Source organism: Acartia tonsa, chromosome 4 (assembly GCF_053477335.1).
Source record: "Acartia tonsa isolate MP-2025a chromosome 4, ASM5347733v1, whole genome shotgun sequence".
NCBI lineage: Eukaryota > Metazoa > Arthropoda > Copepoda > Calanoida > Acartiidae > Acartia > Acartia tonsa.
In genome coordinates this window covers 28,917,684-28,935,754 of record NC_137263.1, presented here as the reverse complement: position 1 = coordinate 28,935,754, position 18,071 = coordinate 28,917,684, and the positions used below count along the sequence as shown (strand labels likewise).

The 18,071-nt window shown below is 32.5% G+C and overlaps 2 protein-coding genes across 2 annotated transcripts; both read left to right on the top strand.

The window, feature by feature from the left end:
* The first annotated feature begins 1,951 nt into the window (after window positions 1-1,951).
* On the top strand, window positions 1,952-5,169 carry LOC145315418 (uncharacterized). Its single transcript, XM_080155400.1, has 5 exons — window positions 1,952-2,023; window positions 3,047-3,210; window positions 3,461-3,547; window positions 4,274-4,385; window positions 4,793-5,169. Exons 1-5 carry the CDS (start codon window positions 1,954-1,956, stop codon window positions 5,167-5,169), a joined length of 810 nt encoding a protein of 269 aa, XP_080011526.1. The 5' UTR covers window positions 1,952-1,953.
* A 245-nt stretch (window positions 5,170-5,414) lies between these two features.
* LOC145315417 (uncharacterized) lies at window positions 5,415-15,235 on the top strand. The gene is made up of 8 exons (XM_080155399.1): window positions 5,415-5,500; window positions 7,215-7,314; window positions 7,437-7,938; window positions 9,204-9,362; window positions 11,319-11,429; window positions 11,910-12,048; window positions 14,548-14,774; window positions 15,044-15,235. Exons 3-8 carry the CDS (start codon window positions 7,705-7,707, stop codon window positions 15,233-15,235), a joined length of 1,062 nt encoding a protein of 353 aa, XP_080011525.1. The 5' UTR covers window positions 5,415-5,500; window positions 7,215-7,314; window positions 7,437-7,704.
* Window positions 15,236-18,071: the final 2,836 nt, after the last annotated feature.

Sequence of the window (18,071 nt, the reverse complement as noted above, 5' to 3'; positions counted from 1 at the left end):
CTAGTTAAGTTGAGTGTTCATACATTTCATCCACTAATTGTAATCTACAGAAGGGTAATTTGTAATTCAAAGAAAATTATGGAGTAGCCCCTCTCTTTACTTGGAATTGTAAAACTTTTAAAAATCTTTTACATGTTTATGTTTTATATGTTATGTATTATTTATATGTTTTAATTGAAGAATAAGAATTAATTTAATTACTTTAAATTAATTTAGTTTCATGATTATGTTTAACAATGGTAGATGAATTTTTGCTAGCATTTTAATTTGCTGACCTGTATGCAATCCTAATCATACTACTAATGCTTGATAATTAGTGTCAATTCATTTCAGCAAAGATAAGTTTTTAAATTATATTGGGGACCCTACAATATTGTTAAATCAAATATTAGAAGAATAACAGTATTATTGAATATTTTAAGATAGTTAAGGCTCTTTTTCAAATAACTCTATCTATGATCATTTCCTATTTTATTTAATAGTAATGTATGAACACCATGCATGATGTATTTATTGCCATGAAGGGGGGGGGGGCGAAGAAGAAGTGACACATTTGGAATTTTGGGGAGAGGGGAGGGGATACATTAGGAAAGGGAATTATATGGCATGTATAATAAATTCTCTTAATGAGGGTGGGTAAATATCATTATCACTTATGCTTCAGTAATAGTAGGGGGGGGGGGGGCGAAGAAGAAGTGACACATTTGGAATTTTGGGGAGAGGGGAGGGGATACATTAGGAAAGGGAATTATATGGCATGTATAATAAATTCTCTTAATGAGGGTGGGTAAATATCATTATCACTTATGCTTCAGTAATACCTACAATAATAAAATGTCTATTTTAGTAATTTTTTTTATAAATTACCATTTTTGAGCATTTCAATCAGTTTTTTTAAAAACTCAACATATTTTTTCAAAATTATTTGAATATTTTGTCACAAAATAACAAAGCAGTTTAAAAATTCTATCTATAATGCTTATTAGCGCTGTTCAGGGTGTTCAACCCCAATAATTAACATTGAGACCTTTAAAATTAGGCGGGAAATTAAAATACCCTATTGCTGGGTTTCTCAGGCCCGGGCTATGTGATACCTCGTCCAATTAGACATCACTAAATTGGTCGTCATGCTGTTTTTGTGAAAATGAGCCATCTTTATAAATTTCATATATCACAAGAATACGATTTTCAAGTCAAAAAAAAGTCTCCCAAAACTTAATCCTGCAAATTTTATTGTTCATCTTGTTGATTAAACTCAAGACTGAAGAGGGTGCAATGTCCACCGAAATATATTTCAATAAATAGCTGGGAAGTATAAAAGACTTTTTCACTCAGTGAATTTATCATAATTTAATGAGCTTAATCCGTTTTAATTTGGATCTAATTGGTAGTGTTTATATGTCTCAGAATAAACATAAGACAATATATAAAATGTTTTATAAACTAAGTTAACCTTCTTAATGTTATAAAACAGTTTTTTTAAACTTTCAATGTCATTTAGTGTAACAAATAAAGACGAATCGACAAATTAGTATTGAAACTCTAGAATGACTTAAATAAACAGAATCGCCAGGGCGTGACATGATATAGAAAAATGAAACAAGTCAACACTGCCGTGTTAACATCAATGATAATCTTTATAGTTTTTTTCATTTATATGCGTATAATCTCTATAAATTTTCTATCCCGACCAGGGGGTATACAATCTTGTAGAGCATGACTGGGCATGGCAATTCTTTCTAAAATCATTCTATTATGAATAGTTATCTTCATACTGTCTTCTGTTTGTCTTTGTGTATTGCGTTACACATTGCATCTTTTCGGTCTTGTTAATTTCATAATTCCTAGACCAAAAGAATTACATTATATATTATATGTACAGAAAGATTTTAAAGTCTTAATATCGTATCCTAAAAATGTACAATAATTAAAGACAATATATTTCAGTTAAAAATGAGAAGAGAAATAAATGTTTTTATGTTTTCAATTTCTTTGGTTCCATCATATTCTTTATTAAATCCAGGTATACATATATAAAATAATCCAGACAATTTATGTCCAGAAGTAAAGCAGCAACAATTAGGAAAGAACAGCAAACTTTTAAATTTAAATTTATGAAATTTCAAGTTTTAGAATTCAAATGTGAGTTGTTTTGTTAGTTTTAAGTTTAATAAAAGGATGGCAGCACAATAAAGTTAGCTTCTTGTAAACTACATACTTTGTTATTGAGAAAATATTCTGAATATAATGACAAAAAGTTTAATTTATGAAAATTGCAAATTTTGGGGATCCCAACGTTAATCTCACTTTATCAATGTTTCTTTATTATGACAAGGTTTTAAGTGAAGAGTTACTTTTGACTTACCTGTACCTTTGTGTTATATCACATCACTAAATTGGTAAATATATTGTAATAATGCATTTTTACATTAAAAAAAACTTAAAAGGAAACTGGAAAATTCATCCCTGGTATTATACATTATATATAATATATATTGTATATTTTATAAAAATTATAAACCTTGTAGACCTGTACCAGTGTACAATCTATGAAAAGTTCAATTAAATATTCAAAGTTCGTATTTTTTTGCAGAAATGTGACAGAAATTTTATATTTTCAATTTAAAGCTCACAAAAACTAAAATTGCATTTACATTTCTTATAAAAATGTGTTTTTTTTTATCGGAATATGAATTGAGTTTATTGGTTCTGTAACTTTCACAATAGGATTAAAGTGCGCAGAATTTGATAAAATTAATAAAATTCGATCATTCCCAGTAATAGACAGTAGACCGGATTAATTCCCTTCCAAAGCTCAGGTCTTTATTAAAAAAGGGATTGGAAGGGGGGGGGGGGGCAGTGATTCGGCCCTGCTCATTATACCTTTATTATTTTCCTGGGGAGATGGTGACTATGCTAACAGTTAATAAAACTTTTAAAAATGCAAAATGGTTGGAAAAGCCCCACCCTAATCTGGAAGAGGGGTCAATTAATGGTCCATTGACAAAACAAGAGATTCTAATCAATAATTTTCTTCATATTTTAGGTATTGCCATAGGAACCCCAATTCCCATACCCAAACTATTTGGCAAGAAAGAGACTCATGCGCATCACCATACTGAATATCCAGAGTATTATACTGATCAATATCATCATCATTTCTTTATAGATCCTTATCACAAGTCTGAGAAACCTCTGGAGTTAAGCCAGGTAATCGCCATTCTAGCACTGGAAATATAACTCGTAGGAAAACTAGTATGCCCAATTTTTACACCGGCCCAAAAATTGTTTTAAAATAAATAACAATTTGTTTTTCTTTTTTTATGTGCACTATAATTATCAACAAACTAAATTATAAAGCATGGGGTGGAGATTGAGGGTGACCTATTAAAGAGATGCTATAAAAAAAAAACTTTATTTTGATGTAAACATCTTAAAATGAGCCCATACATTTTTCTAGGATGAGTTTGAATACCTTTACCATCCATCCACTGAAAATCCAATTTTTTATGGCGACACTAAAACAACAACTAAAATTAAACTTAAGGTAGAAATATATTACAAATAAAATATTTTTCAAATAGTATCAAACAAAGTTGTAGTTGATTAAATAATGTACGCAACAAACCCTATACCCAGCAAGATATTTCGCCATAGAGTCGCCTTCGAGCTCGTGCAATATATGAACCTATTCCTATGCTACTTCGAATCCCATTCTTGCATAACTTAGTCCACAGGCTGAATTTTACATATCCGTCCGACATGTTTTCAAAGTCTATTCTTTCTACTAAACAGACTGGTTTCAAATACGATCAACCTTGCACTAAATTATGTCAATATGAATTGTAATTTGTTAAAATATAAAGATATTCATAACTTCTTTTCAATTTTATATCCTAGACCATGCATTTAAACTTTTAAATTTTTAAGAGCGTTTTACTTCAGAGATGTCCCCCTTTTTCTTGAAATTTTTATTAGATCATATATTTCTATGCTTCGCCACTTATGGATGATATCATCCTCATTTAAAAAAAAATATATTTCCAACAGGCACTTCAAAAATCAAAATGCAATCATAACCATAAAGCTAAATATTTCAATTTATGTTGATTTTATGGAGTTCTGACAATGTTTTGTTTTCTCAATTTTTGTGTTTCCAACAAAGTTTGATATAAATTGATTTTGATTTAATCTTGGTTGTTGCATTGAACTAACGTCACCGAGATATTAAAGTAAATAAGTACAAGCATTTTGTTACAGGTTTTACTTTTAGGATAGCGCAAGTGGTCCATACAAAGTTGATATATTTGAAGAACCCATCAGTTTGACCCAACAAGTAACTCCAGTACAACCAAATAGCCATGGAATTGTTCATTTGCCACAAGGTTAGTTGGTAAAAATTTAAATATCATTTTTATGAAAACCATTATTTGTCAAATTTTAGTTTATAGGAACTAAAACAAAGATGTCTTAATTGATAACAACGAAGATAATCCTTAATCTATTCTAAATTTAATTAGGAATTAACTTTTAAAGTAGCCGTGCATAGACGTCCAAGCTTTTTTTTTTTTGGGGGGGGGGTAATTCGTAATTTGGGGGGGGGGGGGGGTAAAATAAAAAAAATTTAGGGGGGAATCGCCCCATTACCCCCCCCCCCTTGGACGTCTATGTAGCCGTGCTCATAATATTGTGACTAAAAGATTCATCAAAAAACTCGTGACTTAAATATACAAAACAAATTATCTGTCTCTTTGTAAAACAATAATAATAATATATAAATTTTGTTTTCCAGTGACTTTACCACCTCACCACCTATCTCATGCCCACAACATTCACACCCTTCCAACTTCTGTATCAGCTGTTCCATCTGCAATTTTTCCTGCTGTTCCTATATCTGCCCATCCAGCTGTTCCAATATCTGCCCTGCCAGGTGCTCAAACACTTGTGTTGCCATCTGTTATTAACTATGTTGGCAGCACGGACACAGATTTATTCTCCCAGCATGAGACATCCGACGAGAACTCTCTGCAGCTGCACCACCATCCTGAGGCCGAAGATTATCATCACTATGAACATCATGATGAATATGATGATCCATTTGAGCCCCATGCCGAGAGTGAGGCTGATTTTGAACCCTCTAATTATTACACATTAACAAGGAAAATTTAAAATTATTTCAAACTTCATTTAAGAAATAAAAATATAAGTTAAAGGGTTAAGGTGATGGAAGCCGTTCTGATATTATCAATTGAACACACAATCCAAACCAAAATTTTGATTTTTATATTCCCGTAATTTATTATAATGAACTTAAAAGTAATTGCTAATTTTTATTGGGATTTAATTTTAGCTTCCAATATAAACAAGGTAATGATAGAAATTATTTATGTGTGAAAATTTAAAAATTAAAATCCAGGAATGATATTCTGATAAGTCGGTCTGAACCTGATGATAATGTAACCTATGTTGATACTAAGGAAACTCTGGCCACTGCACCCAGGTAACTGTTGATACTAAGGAAACTCTGGTCACTACACCCAGATAACTGTTGATACTGAGGAAACTCTGGTCACTGTACTCAGGTAACTGTAGATGCTAAGGAAACTCTAGTCACTGTACTCAGGTAACTGTTGATACTAAGGAAACTCTAGCCACAGTACTCAGGTAACTGTAGATACTAAGGAAACTCTAGCCACTGTACTCAGGTAACTGTTGATACTAAGGAAACTCTGGTCACTACACCCAGGTAACTGTTGATACTGAGGAAACTCTGGTCACTGTACTCAGGTAACTCTAGATACTAAGGAAACTCTAGCCACTGTACTCAGGTAACTGTTGATACTAAGGAAACTCTGGTCACTACACCCAGGTAACTGTTGATACTGAGGAAACTCTTGTCACTGTACTCAGGTAACTGTTGATACTAAGGAAACTCTGGTCACTACACCCAGGTAACTGTTGATACTGAGGAAACTCTGGTCACTGTACTCAGGTAACTGTAGATACTAAGGAAACTCTAGTCACTGTACTCAGGTAACTGTTGATACTAAGGAAACTCTAGCCACAGTACTTAGGTAACTGTAGATACTAAGGAATTTCTAGCCACTGTACTCAGGTAACTGTTGATACTAAGGAAACTCTGGTCACTACACCCAGGTAACTGTTGATACTGAGGAAACTCTGGTCACTGTACTCAGGTAACTGTAGATACTAAGGAAACTCTAGTCACTGTACTCAGGTAACTGTTGATACTAAGGAAACTCTAGCCACAGTACTTAGGTAACTGTAGATACTAAGGAATTTCTAGCCACTGTACTCAGGTAACTGTTGATACTAAGGAAACTCTGGTCACTACACCCAGGTAACTGTTGATACTGAGGAAACTCTGGTCACTGTACTCAGGTAACTGTAGATACTAAGGAAACTCTAGTCACTGTACTCAGGTAACTGTTGATACTAAGGAAACTCTAGCCACTGTACTCAGGTAACTGTAGATACTAAGGAAACTCTAGCCACTGTACTCAGGTAACTGTTGATACTAAGGAAACTCTGGTCACTACACCCAGGTAACTGTTGATACTGAGGAAACTCTGGTCACTGTACTCAGGTAACTGTAGATACTAAGGAAACTCTAGTCACTGTACTCAGGTAACTGTTGATACTAAGGAAACTCTAGCCACTGTACTCAGGTAACTGTAGATACTAAGGAAACTCTAGCCACTGTACTCAGGTAACTGTTGATACTAAGGAAACTCTTGCCACTGCACTCAGATAACTGTTGATACTAAGGAAATTCTGGTCACTGCACTCAGGTAACTGTTGATACGGAGGAAACTCTGTATTTTTAAAGCTTAATAATAAAGAGAAATATACAATACACAATAAGGTTCATGAGAATACAAAAATATAAAATGAACCTTTAAGGGCATTACCAATTTACTGACAGACCAACGAAAATTTGAAAATTTGAGTACACCCCCCTCCCCCCCATGACAGAACTCAATGAACTCTGGCCGCAGCGCTCGGCTCCCTAGTCTGCCTAGCCGTTGCGCTCGGCCCCATTGCCTGCTTAGCTGCAGCGCTCGGCCCCCTTGCCTGCCTAGCCGCAGCGCTCGGCTCCCTAGCCTATAACCCAACCTAACCTAAAATAGTTGTTCGTTGTCAAAGAGGATAACGCCGATACATTTTCTAAACCTCTATGTACTGCTCTTAAGGTCAATGAGATCAACCGCAAAGCCAAGAATAACGTTTGATTCAACTCCATCTATCAAATTTAATCTGCCCGCTCAACAATCCATCAATACTTCAGTTCAGGTAAAATAGTAAAGTGGTAGTTGATGTCAGATGTAATTAGGAAGATAATGACGTATAGAGATGCAATGCAAATTTTTCTTATAAAAAATTTACAGTATATTATTACAGATTTTATTTTCTAGATAAGTGATGAAATTACCAAATTATTCCATCTACAAGACACAAGTAGTCTGAATCTTGACTATAATCCAGGATTATCATACCTTTCAAACTACAGGAAACAAAAATATTTTTTAAACATTAAATTCGTACTGTTCCACTCTTCCCTTTATAAAGAATGGGAATGGATGTAGAACTAAATATAAAGAAAAGGACAACCCAGCCAATATTCCCTTTCCTATGTTCTTTTGCTTTAGACGAAACCCTTAACAGTTTTAGACTTGCACTTATATGCCACCCCAGCCCCAATCTAATAAAAATTATGAAAAGCTATTATTGTTTCTGATCAGACATCCGCATCTACTTTCTGGTTTTTCTGCTGACTCAGATAATTCTATTAATAATGATGATGACATCAACAAGATTAGAGACATAAGGGGTGATACTTATGATGGTGGCCATACAATTAATCTCGAGTTCGAATCCCAAGTTGACAGCAATGCTTTCAAGAATAATTATTATGAGGTTCGTTTTCTTCTTAAAATGAAGCATTTCTACATCCTTGGTGTGTCCGTTTATACGTCCGTCTGTATACAGTACGTCAATGTTAAACATATTGTTTGACACTGCTTCTCTATAATAGTATTTTTTTCTTTTTCTTGTTTCATTTTTCCATTGAGCAAAATAATAAAGTTGTTCATCTTGGTTTTTATATATGTTGTAAATCTTTGTTTAAACAATAGCCAAAAAACAGCTTTAAAGCTCTACAACTTCATAGTCTAAGGTAATTTGTGAATTGCACTGCACATACAAGCTAAACCGAAAATCTACTTTTTTTGTAATTAAATTCCGCCTTTTAGTTATCACAAATTAAAAATGGTATTATTTTTCATACTATATTTATTACTAGCGGTTACGCCTCTAGAGGACTCTAGGGGCACTTGAGGAGAGAGTCGAATTTAATAATTCAATTTCTTATTTTAGATTTTAAAGAAAAAGTAAAAAAAAATATTTTGGGGGGTGGAAATTTTTTTTTTTTTTTGGGGGGGGGGGATTCCCCCCATCATTTTTAATTTTAGTTAAAAAATGTAAATAAAAATTATTTTTTTTTGGGGGGGGGGTATTTTTCATTTTTTGGGGGGTTGGGGGTGTCCCACCCCCAAGAAAATAGTTATAAACCTTTCCGGGACTTATGAGAAGCTACCCTGTTAAGGAGAACCCGATCGGTTTAGCGGTTAGCGAGAACCTTCGATACACACAGATACACAGACAAACAAACAGACAAACATCCTGTTACTTTATTAAAGGATGAAGAATTATTTTTATTGCGAAGCTACTCCTTAAGAGTTATTGTCTATCCTTGCGTTGTTTCTCATTTTCTCTTATACTTTTTTGTTTCTCTTTTATCTTTCTTTAATACTCTTAATGATTGGCCGTTTATTTTTGCTTATGACTTAAAAATCTTCGCTGCTATTAGACTTATCGTTCTTGTTTTATGTTTTAATAGCTTAATCAAATTATAACATGTTAAATTTTATATGGATGGTTTGGGGTTATTTCATTTTAATAAAAAGTATGGATTTAGGCTATTTTTCTGCCCTTCCATATCCCTTAGTATATAGAGACCCGAAATGCTAGGGGCACAGCCACTAGTATTTTAAATATTAAGGACATCAATATTAATTATTCTGCATTTTATCATTTGCTTAGCATTTTTTGATGTTTAATTATTTTATTTTTTTAAAAATTCATCGGAGTGAATAAAATTACTAAAAAATTCCTAAAATTAGGATCCTTTCTCCACCTCTGTGGTAGGTCTAACCGCTGGAGAAACCGCAGAGACAGGAGGCAGAGAGGTGGGGGCTCAAGTCACAGGGGAAGGAACTCTAAAATCTTTTTTCAACCCATCACACGAGGCCCAGCAACATAAACCAATTATTTCAATTCAGGTAACAGCTATTATTTTAACATTTACATATTCTGGTAAATCTGCAATGCTCACGTGTTTGGATACTTTCACTTCTTAGGACCAAAGCTACTCTATAAGTGTTTTTGTCTGTCTATAATGTTATGTTGTTCTGATTTTATTAGCAACCTTTCAACATGTTTGCAGGGTAAGGGTCAACTTTTTAGGCACTTTCTCTTTTAAGCTACTCTATAAATGTTGGTGTCTGCTCTGTTAGTCTGTAATGCTGGGGTGTCCCAATTTTATTACCAACCATTCAACAAATAAATATATGTAAGAAAATGAGAAAATTCCTAACATAACAAGAGTGGACTGAAAGCTTACAGTTGGGGAAATAGTATCACTTGTCACTTGATGGTCCTCATCAGAGTCGTGCAGAAGAGGGGTGTATCTAACCCCCTGGCAAAATAAATTATCGACAAACAGATTTAAACAGATCTTTTATTAAAATATAAATTCTAAATAATAGTCCGTTTCTTTAATATTAAAACGCTAAAAATCAATATATGTGTCCATGTTCGCTTGAGCTACTGTGCTTCTGACCTTCAATTTTATGAATTTTGTTATCCTTGTTTTTATCATTTTGTCCTTGCATCTTCCTAATTGTTGAGATTTTATCATTTATAATTTGTACTTTTCATCAGGGAGGGAGAGATAAATCATAAAAAATACATCTAATCATTTAACCACAATTTTCTAAGATTCTTAAAGCAAAGTTACACCCTGAGGAATTAGGGAGAATATTATTTTCTCCCTCATTGTCCTATGACTGTAACCCTGGCTCTTATCTATAATACAAAGTAGAACGATGTCTGTCCGTCTGTCGGTCCGTCTGTCCGTCTGTCCGTCTGTCTGTCCGTCTGAAGCTTAAGATCTCAGTAACCACTGAACCGATTGGGCTCTACTCTTCAGGGAATATACCTACTGGTCATGTGATGGTTTTAAGCTATTTTCTTGGGGGGTGGGACATCCCCAACCCCCCCAAAAAATGAAAAATACCCCCCCACCAAAAAAAAATTTTAAATCTAAAATACGAAAAAATAGGTTGATCAAACCTCTTGGGGCAAAGCCCCTAGAGGCTAGGGGCGAAGCCGCTAGTTGTTGTATATAATAAGACAACACTCACAAGTGTTCCTTTCCGTTGAACAATATCTTACGGAGCATGAACAAATTTCTAAAGCAGAAAACATTTAAGGCTCATAATCTTTTTATAAATCATTTAAACCAAGGACTTGAGTCAATACTTACAGTGACACAATTATTATGCGATAAAGCAGCAAAAATTATTATCAATCATTTGGTTTGGAAGTACAAAATCCACATTTTTTATTTGAATTGCTTGCTGGTTATACTTGTTAGTCAAAAACACTTAGATACTCTTTGTTACACCAGCAAATTCGAATCAGAACAAGGATGACAAAATCCATAAAAGAGAAGCTCTTATATTAAACGGTATTTCAAGAACTTAATGAGCAGAATATCAATCGTCAAGTCTAAACAAAGTTGTATATGAATGTGATGAAAAATTACTTAAATACAGAATACTGTTTAAGAGCATATGTACTTATATTTTTCGAATTTGATTATGGAGATGCTTAGCCTATGATATTGTACCTTGATATTATATGAATCAATGTTCCAAAAATCAGATGGCTAGGATATCATACAAAAAATGTTCTCAAAAAAGTTTCAAAAATCAGCATGTTTTGAATAGACGATTTTAGAGTAGCTATGATTTACAAACCGTACATCATGCAAAGTTTGAAGTCGATTTGACAATTCAACCATAATTGAATTAATAATAATATCCAACAGTTCCCTAACTACGGACAGACCCTAATTATAGAAAAGCTTTGATTTTAAAAATATGCTAATCTAAATAATTTCATAGCATATCAAAACAATGATTTTTAAACTGATGTAATATAAAATTGTTTAGAATGAAGAGTTGGGAATATCTGACATGGTAAATGCTTACCATACATACAAACAACAATGGACCGCAACAGATAAAAAGAAAATGGTTAAGGACGCCAGCAAAGCTTTACAGGTCCATTTTACTACTTTTATTCTCAACCTCACGGCTCATGGCGTTTGCATGAAAAGTGCTTTCTCACAATATGTACCGGTTGAGCACTGATAACCCCCCACCTTATTGTTAATATAATTTTAAAAGATTAGATTTTTTCATATACACAACCTTTGCAGGGGCCCTAACCCTGCGGATCCTGTAACTGCAATGCCCCTATCCGGCGGGGCCGCCCTTGCCCAATATAACCTAACCTTACAAAAGTAATAGACTAAACCCTCCTGAAGTTTATTTAAAAATAAAGGGGTGGGGTTTTCATTGCTCAAACAGATGCTTTAAGCGCCGGATGACAAATTTACAGCCATTTTCTAACACATGCAGTCGCTGATAGGTCAACAATACTCGTTTTTTAACGAAATATAGCCGAGAAACATTTTTAATAGGCTGTCACTAATTTTGACCAAAAGTAACAATGTTTAAGTTATCGGTTTGTTTGTTAAGGATTACTATTCAAGATTGCGTAACTACCACAACACCCACCCCAACCTGGATCTCAAGAGTCCAGATTTTGATACAGATGAATATGGAAGACCAAGAAGTAAATCAACATCAAGTATCTATGGACAAAATCTGCCAAGCAGTAAGTTTCTGGCTCTTATTTAGGTCAAATAGAATGGTCTGATATATTTAACATTCTATGACCTCTAATACAGCTTACAAGGTCATGCATATTCATAAGTTTTAATGGTCAAAAAAGTTTTTTTACGAATATTATAAGGTCATGCATATTCATAAGTTTTGATGGCCAAAAAAAGTTTTATACGAATATTACAAGGACATGCATAATCATATTCATAAGTTTTCATGAGCTAAATATTTTTATACATTTCTATATAGATGAAAATTATTTTTAAATATGGGGGGAGGGGAGAGTCCCATTGCTCTTTACGGTACTTTGTGCGAAAGCACCCAACCTGTAATATTGCATTTGTAAGACAAACTAACTAATTACATATTTGCTGTGCTTAAAAGAAAAGAAGGTTACATGAGATGAAATTCTTTAATTAAACTTTTCTCCGTCTAATCAGCATCGACCTTGCAAAAAAATTGAGTTTATAATTAGATTAAGTAAGAAGTTATATTTATGAGAAATAACATAAGTAGACAGTACACGGTTAGTTTTTTATTAAATGAATAAGTTAGGGTACAATGTTTGGCACTTTCGATATAAGTAAATGATAATAACAAAGCCACAGAATACGATAATACCTTCAGAAAAATCGATGAAAATAGTTTTCATACTAAATTTTAGTTTTTTATATTTTTTCTAAAATGTCATGACAGAAGATGCAAAATGTCGTCTTAGTTTTTTGAAAGGATTAATCTTCTCTGAAATCTAAATTATCAAAATATTTTTTTTGGTAAATGATTATACGATATATGTCAAACATTTTATCAGAAAGAAATATTTAAAATTGTGAAGTAGAAACCTGAATAATTTTTCTTGTGGAAATAGTTTTCTGCAAATGTTGATAAACATATGTCTGCTAGCATTAAGATGTTTGTACTGTCAATACACGTTGGGTTTTATTTAAAGAATTTCTTTAAAATGTTTTTTTTTTTACATTGTATACCAATAACGCAATATTTGCTATCAGAAAACCCCCGACTAAGACTCGCCTACGACCCGATCTTTTAGGATTGCTTTGTAATTTACATTTTTGAAAGTCTTTCAACAGTATACACAGCAAATTCTCTCTTTTTTAACTAACTTTCCGAATAATATACCTAAAGCATTTGAATTGACAAAGGCTATGCTAATATTTTTACCATTCAAGTTTATTTAATATTCTAATAAATAGCGCAACCCTCCAAGTTTATGACTACTTTTCATGAACATATGATCTAAAGAATAAGCTCTGACGCAATGTCATATAAGGATATTATAATATTCATTAAAAAAATTGTTATTTTTGCATATATGTTACATTTTACAGTGTTTTGTGGCTCAAAAGAAAGACAATTAAAAATTATTTCATATTATATAGTTTAAATTACATAAGATAACCTAGAAATAGTAAAAAATTCCCTTTCTTTTTTTGTCGCAAAAGAGATTTCAACAAAGATTTTCATTAAAAAACACCTTAGTGTAAAAATTAAAAAGTTTAAACATGGTCACAAAAAGATTCAATTAGTTTATTAAATGTTTCATTTTCAGCAAATGACGATTAATCTCTATTACAAAGAATAAAGTATAAAAAGATATTCTCGTTTTAATTTTAAGCAACTTAAAATGCATTTTAATACCTTTTAATGATTTATTTTTTAAAACATCATTTTATAAAATGTTATTGATTTTTAAAGTTATATATTAGAATGTTTTTAAATTTTGTTAACATTTTGTTTTAAATGTAGAAAATTGGTAATTCTAAACATTCAAAAAATGATTTTATTAAATTTTCATCACTTAAATTGCATGTTTGATGAAATTTTCAACTGATAATTCAAGAAAAATCGTTTAAGTTTTATTATATTTTACTTTGAAATGTTAAAAAAATATATTATTGTCAAAAATGTGGAAGTTATACTTTCCTCAAAAAAAGACCTAAAACATGCAAATTAACATGTGTAATGGGATTTTTTTTCTTTCAGGTTTAATTTTAAGTAATTATTGATATTTTTTGTAAAATGGATTTTATATAAAAAGTTTTAAAACTCGAGTTATGTAGTGGTTCTAAAAAAGGTTGCGAATTTATGCAATTTTCTTGCAAAAAAAATTTTCTAGGATTTTAAAAATAGCAAAGGGTGTTATTAGACGTACTTTCAGATACAATTGCTAAGTCATTTTGGCCAAACACTAAAATAAAGTTTTGACATCTGAGGGTCTAACCGTGAGTACAGACGCATGTATCAATACTTAATGTTATTGATTGACCAAAAGTGCAACACGGATAATCAACCTGAGCATTAAAATTTATATAAAAGTAACAAGATGTGTATCTGTCTGTACCGCAGAATCTTGCTAACCGCTGAACCTATATAGTTCTCCTTTACAATGAAGCTTCTCATAGGTCCTAAGAAGGTTTATGATAAACCAAAACGGATCGCTTGTAGTATAGTAATAATACTCTTTTTTCAGAATCATCCAATAGCCAATTTGTATCTAATACTGGAAGTGTACCTGACGACTTCCTGTTTTCTGCTCCTGAGCTGGATGATGGCATGCCAGAAACTCCTGGAGAGATGATGGACTTTGTGCAGAGAATGATGCACAGGGCAATGAGGAACACCGTCAACATGTTTAAGAGGATGAATATGAAGGAGAGTGGGATGCACATGATTAACCAAGTTGGTTACACGGCAGAGGTCAGATTTATTAGCTTAGTTACTTTATAACCGTGGGAATGCCTGTACGTCTTACTGTAAGGATAATAAAGTAACCTTACTCAAAAGATGTAAAAACTTTTAAATAACAATTTTACGACTAGTTTTTTTGGGACTGCTAGAAGTTGGGCCTTCCTTTACATTAGAAAATATAACCAACACAGACATATAAAAAAAATTCTCTAAAAAGCACAACTTATTTGAAGATTGGATGATTCTTTAAATCGCCAAAATTCACTTTTAAATTTTAGGAAATGTTGTATCAGATGACAAAGCATTATGGGAACGGTCAGCTTGAACTAGCAGACTGGATTCCTTTGCTAGCGGTCATCTTTGTTGGTGTAGTGGGTGCTAGTGCCCTATTTCCTAACACAATCACAACTATTGGTGGCAGAAAGAAGTCGACAAGAAAACAGGAACAACATAGAATTCAATTTCAGTAGTTTTAGGCAACCTATTTTCATTCAACCTTAGTAATTATTTTCATTTGCATTACCAACTACTGGAGAGAGGCGAAAAGAAAGTTGTTTATTCTTTGTCGAACTATATAGGAATTATAAAAGTCAAATAAATCACCCTAAAAATAAAAGAACAGAAATTCTCCAAAAATGTCTGATACTATAGTTTATACTTTTCTAAAATTGTATCTCGAGAATCTTGAGAATAATACATTTGATATTTATGGAACGGATCCATCCTATCCGAATTTTCAATATTTGTCAATTCGTTGCTGATCGATGCAAAGCACAGACTGTCAACTTACACACTCTGAATATAGAAAATCTGAGCTGGATATTCAAATCATTTTAGTGGTGAGCCAGATCGGGGTGCGCCGAATTTCAGCCAATCACAGCGCGGCATTTGATAAATTGCTGTGCTCTCATTGGTGGAAAGTTGGCTCACCCCGATCTGGCTCACCACTAAAATGATTTAAAGATCCAGCTCTGCTCCACAAAAAATTTAGGTAGGAAATAAGATTTTGTGCATAAACATTAAACATTCTATATTATAGTGACATAATTATTTTCTTATTTGTAGTAATTAATATGATTAATTATGTGCCTTCTAATTAATTATAAAGTTAATATAATAATGACAAAAAAACCTAGACCCATTAAGAAAAAACATTCATATTCTGTACTATGTGTTAGCATGTCAAACGCATAACTATGGTTTATGTTGTTAAAAATCAGTAATGTTATGTAATCATTAAAAGTTAGTGATGCTTTATCTCAAGAAAATTTTTATTTAAATTTTTTTCTAGAGTCTGCTCCGTAGACCACTGTAAGTCTCTAAAAATGAAACTTCTAAATGAAATTTTGGAACTAAAACAGTATTTATGTATGAAATATTCCTTCATTCCTGAAAGTTTCTAAAATAAAGAGGAGTATCTAATTATTTATTTACTATGAAAACAAGGATGACAACATCCATAAGTAGCGAAGCACAGAAAATTGTGGATGGGAATACGTAGAAGTAGATTTAAAGTGTATTTATTAAAATCAAGAATAGATTTATTGGAGAAAATAAACACGAAACCTTGTTTAATTTGTATGATGAAAACGGTTAAGGTAAATTACATACTAGATGCACATAACAATGGGAAAAAATACTTTGAAACTGTTAATGCAAAAAAGTTTTAAAATTGAACCAAAAATACCAAAGATATGGGGAAATGTGTCAAACATATAAAAATAGCCAAAAACCTGCTAAAAGGCAGTTTGGCCGCCATTGTTTCTTTACTTAAAACGCCAGAAATTTAATTTTTATATCTTTAACTGAAAATTTTTTGAAAATTAGACCATAAACACCAAAGATATGGGGGAAAATGTGAAAAATATAAAAATAGCCAAAAACCTGCAAAAAGGAAGTCGAACCGTCATTGTTGTTTTCTTCAAATGACAGGAAATTTAATTTTGATATCTATAAGTGAAAAAATTTCGAAAATTGGACCATAAACACCAAAGATATGGGGAAAAATGTAAAAAATATAAAAATAGCCAAAAACCTGCAAAAAGGAAGTCTGACTGTCATTGTTGTTTTCTTCAAATAACGGGAAATTTAATTTTGATATCTTTAACTGAAAAAATTTTGAAAATCGGACCACATACACCCAAGTTATGAGGAAAATTTGAAAAAAAAAAAATAGCCTAAAACCTGCTAAAAAGCGGTCCGACCGCCATTGATGTTTTATAGTTAATTGTGCTCCTTAATGATAGGAATGTTGTCAAAAAATTTTCAGCTCTCTATCTTTTATAGGAGCCGAGAAAATCACGTTTCCCCCAATTCATTAATTACGGACAGACGGACGGACGGACGGACGGACAGACGGACATTGTGAATTATAGAGTATCTTCGCTACTAAAAACTGTTCTTAATCTTTGTACTTTTCAACTTTTAGAGGCTAGTCAAATTTATTTCTTCAATAATAGAGAAAGTGATTTTTATACGCATGTTCAATTTCTTTGACGTAATACAAATTAAACTGGTAGAAGAATTGTAAACATGAAATATAATTAATCTTATCTACTTGATTGTTAAAAGCGAAGCTTTTCTATAATTAGGATCTTACGTCCGTACGTAACAGTTACCTCTTTTCGATATTTAGGCAAGAATGAATTGTTTAAATTTTTACAACCATTTTTTAGTATAATACATATAATCATTCTAATTATCTGATTTTTGAAAGATTGATTCTTATGGCAACAAAGTACAATATGTTAAGCGAAGCATCACTATATATATCTGTCTATCTTGAGTAGGAGCCGAGAAAATCACGTTTCCCCCAATTCATTAATTACGGACAGACGGACGGACGGACATTTGGAATTATAGAGTAGCTTCGCTACTAAAAACAGGAAAAGGAAGGACGTCACAGGCGGGGGAGTCAATAGTTCGAGAAAAAAATACTGAAACCTGTTTTGGCATTTCTTAATTTTAATAGATTAGGTGAATTTTATACATTTCATACACATATACGGTTATACAAAATATACAAAGCTTTGACGTCCTTCAGGTTTTATAAATTTATAAAAGTCTATTATTGTGTTAACTTTTTTAACATTATTAGGTTAGTTTTCATCTTAATTGCTACCTGCACATAAATTATATGTTTGGTTGGCTCTCAGGACAATGTTGAAGGAGACAGTGAGGGAATTATAGAGTCTGCTATCTCCCAGCTTGAGAACGGGATCCTTATTCTGTCCGCCATCAAGGATGGTGGATCTTGCAGTGAGAAGCTTGCCTGTACACTCGGAAATGCTTCAAAAGTATTAGTTT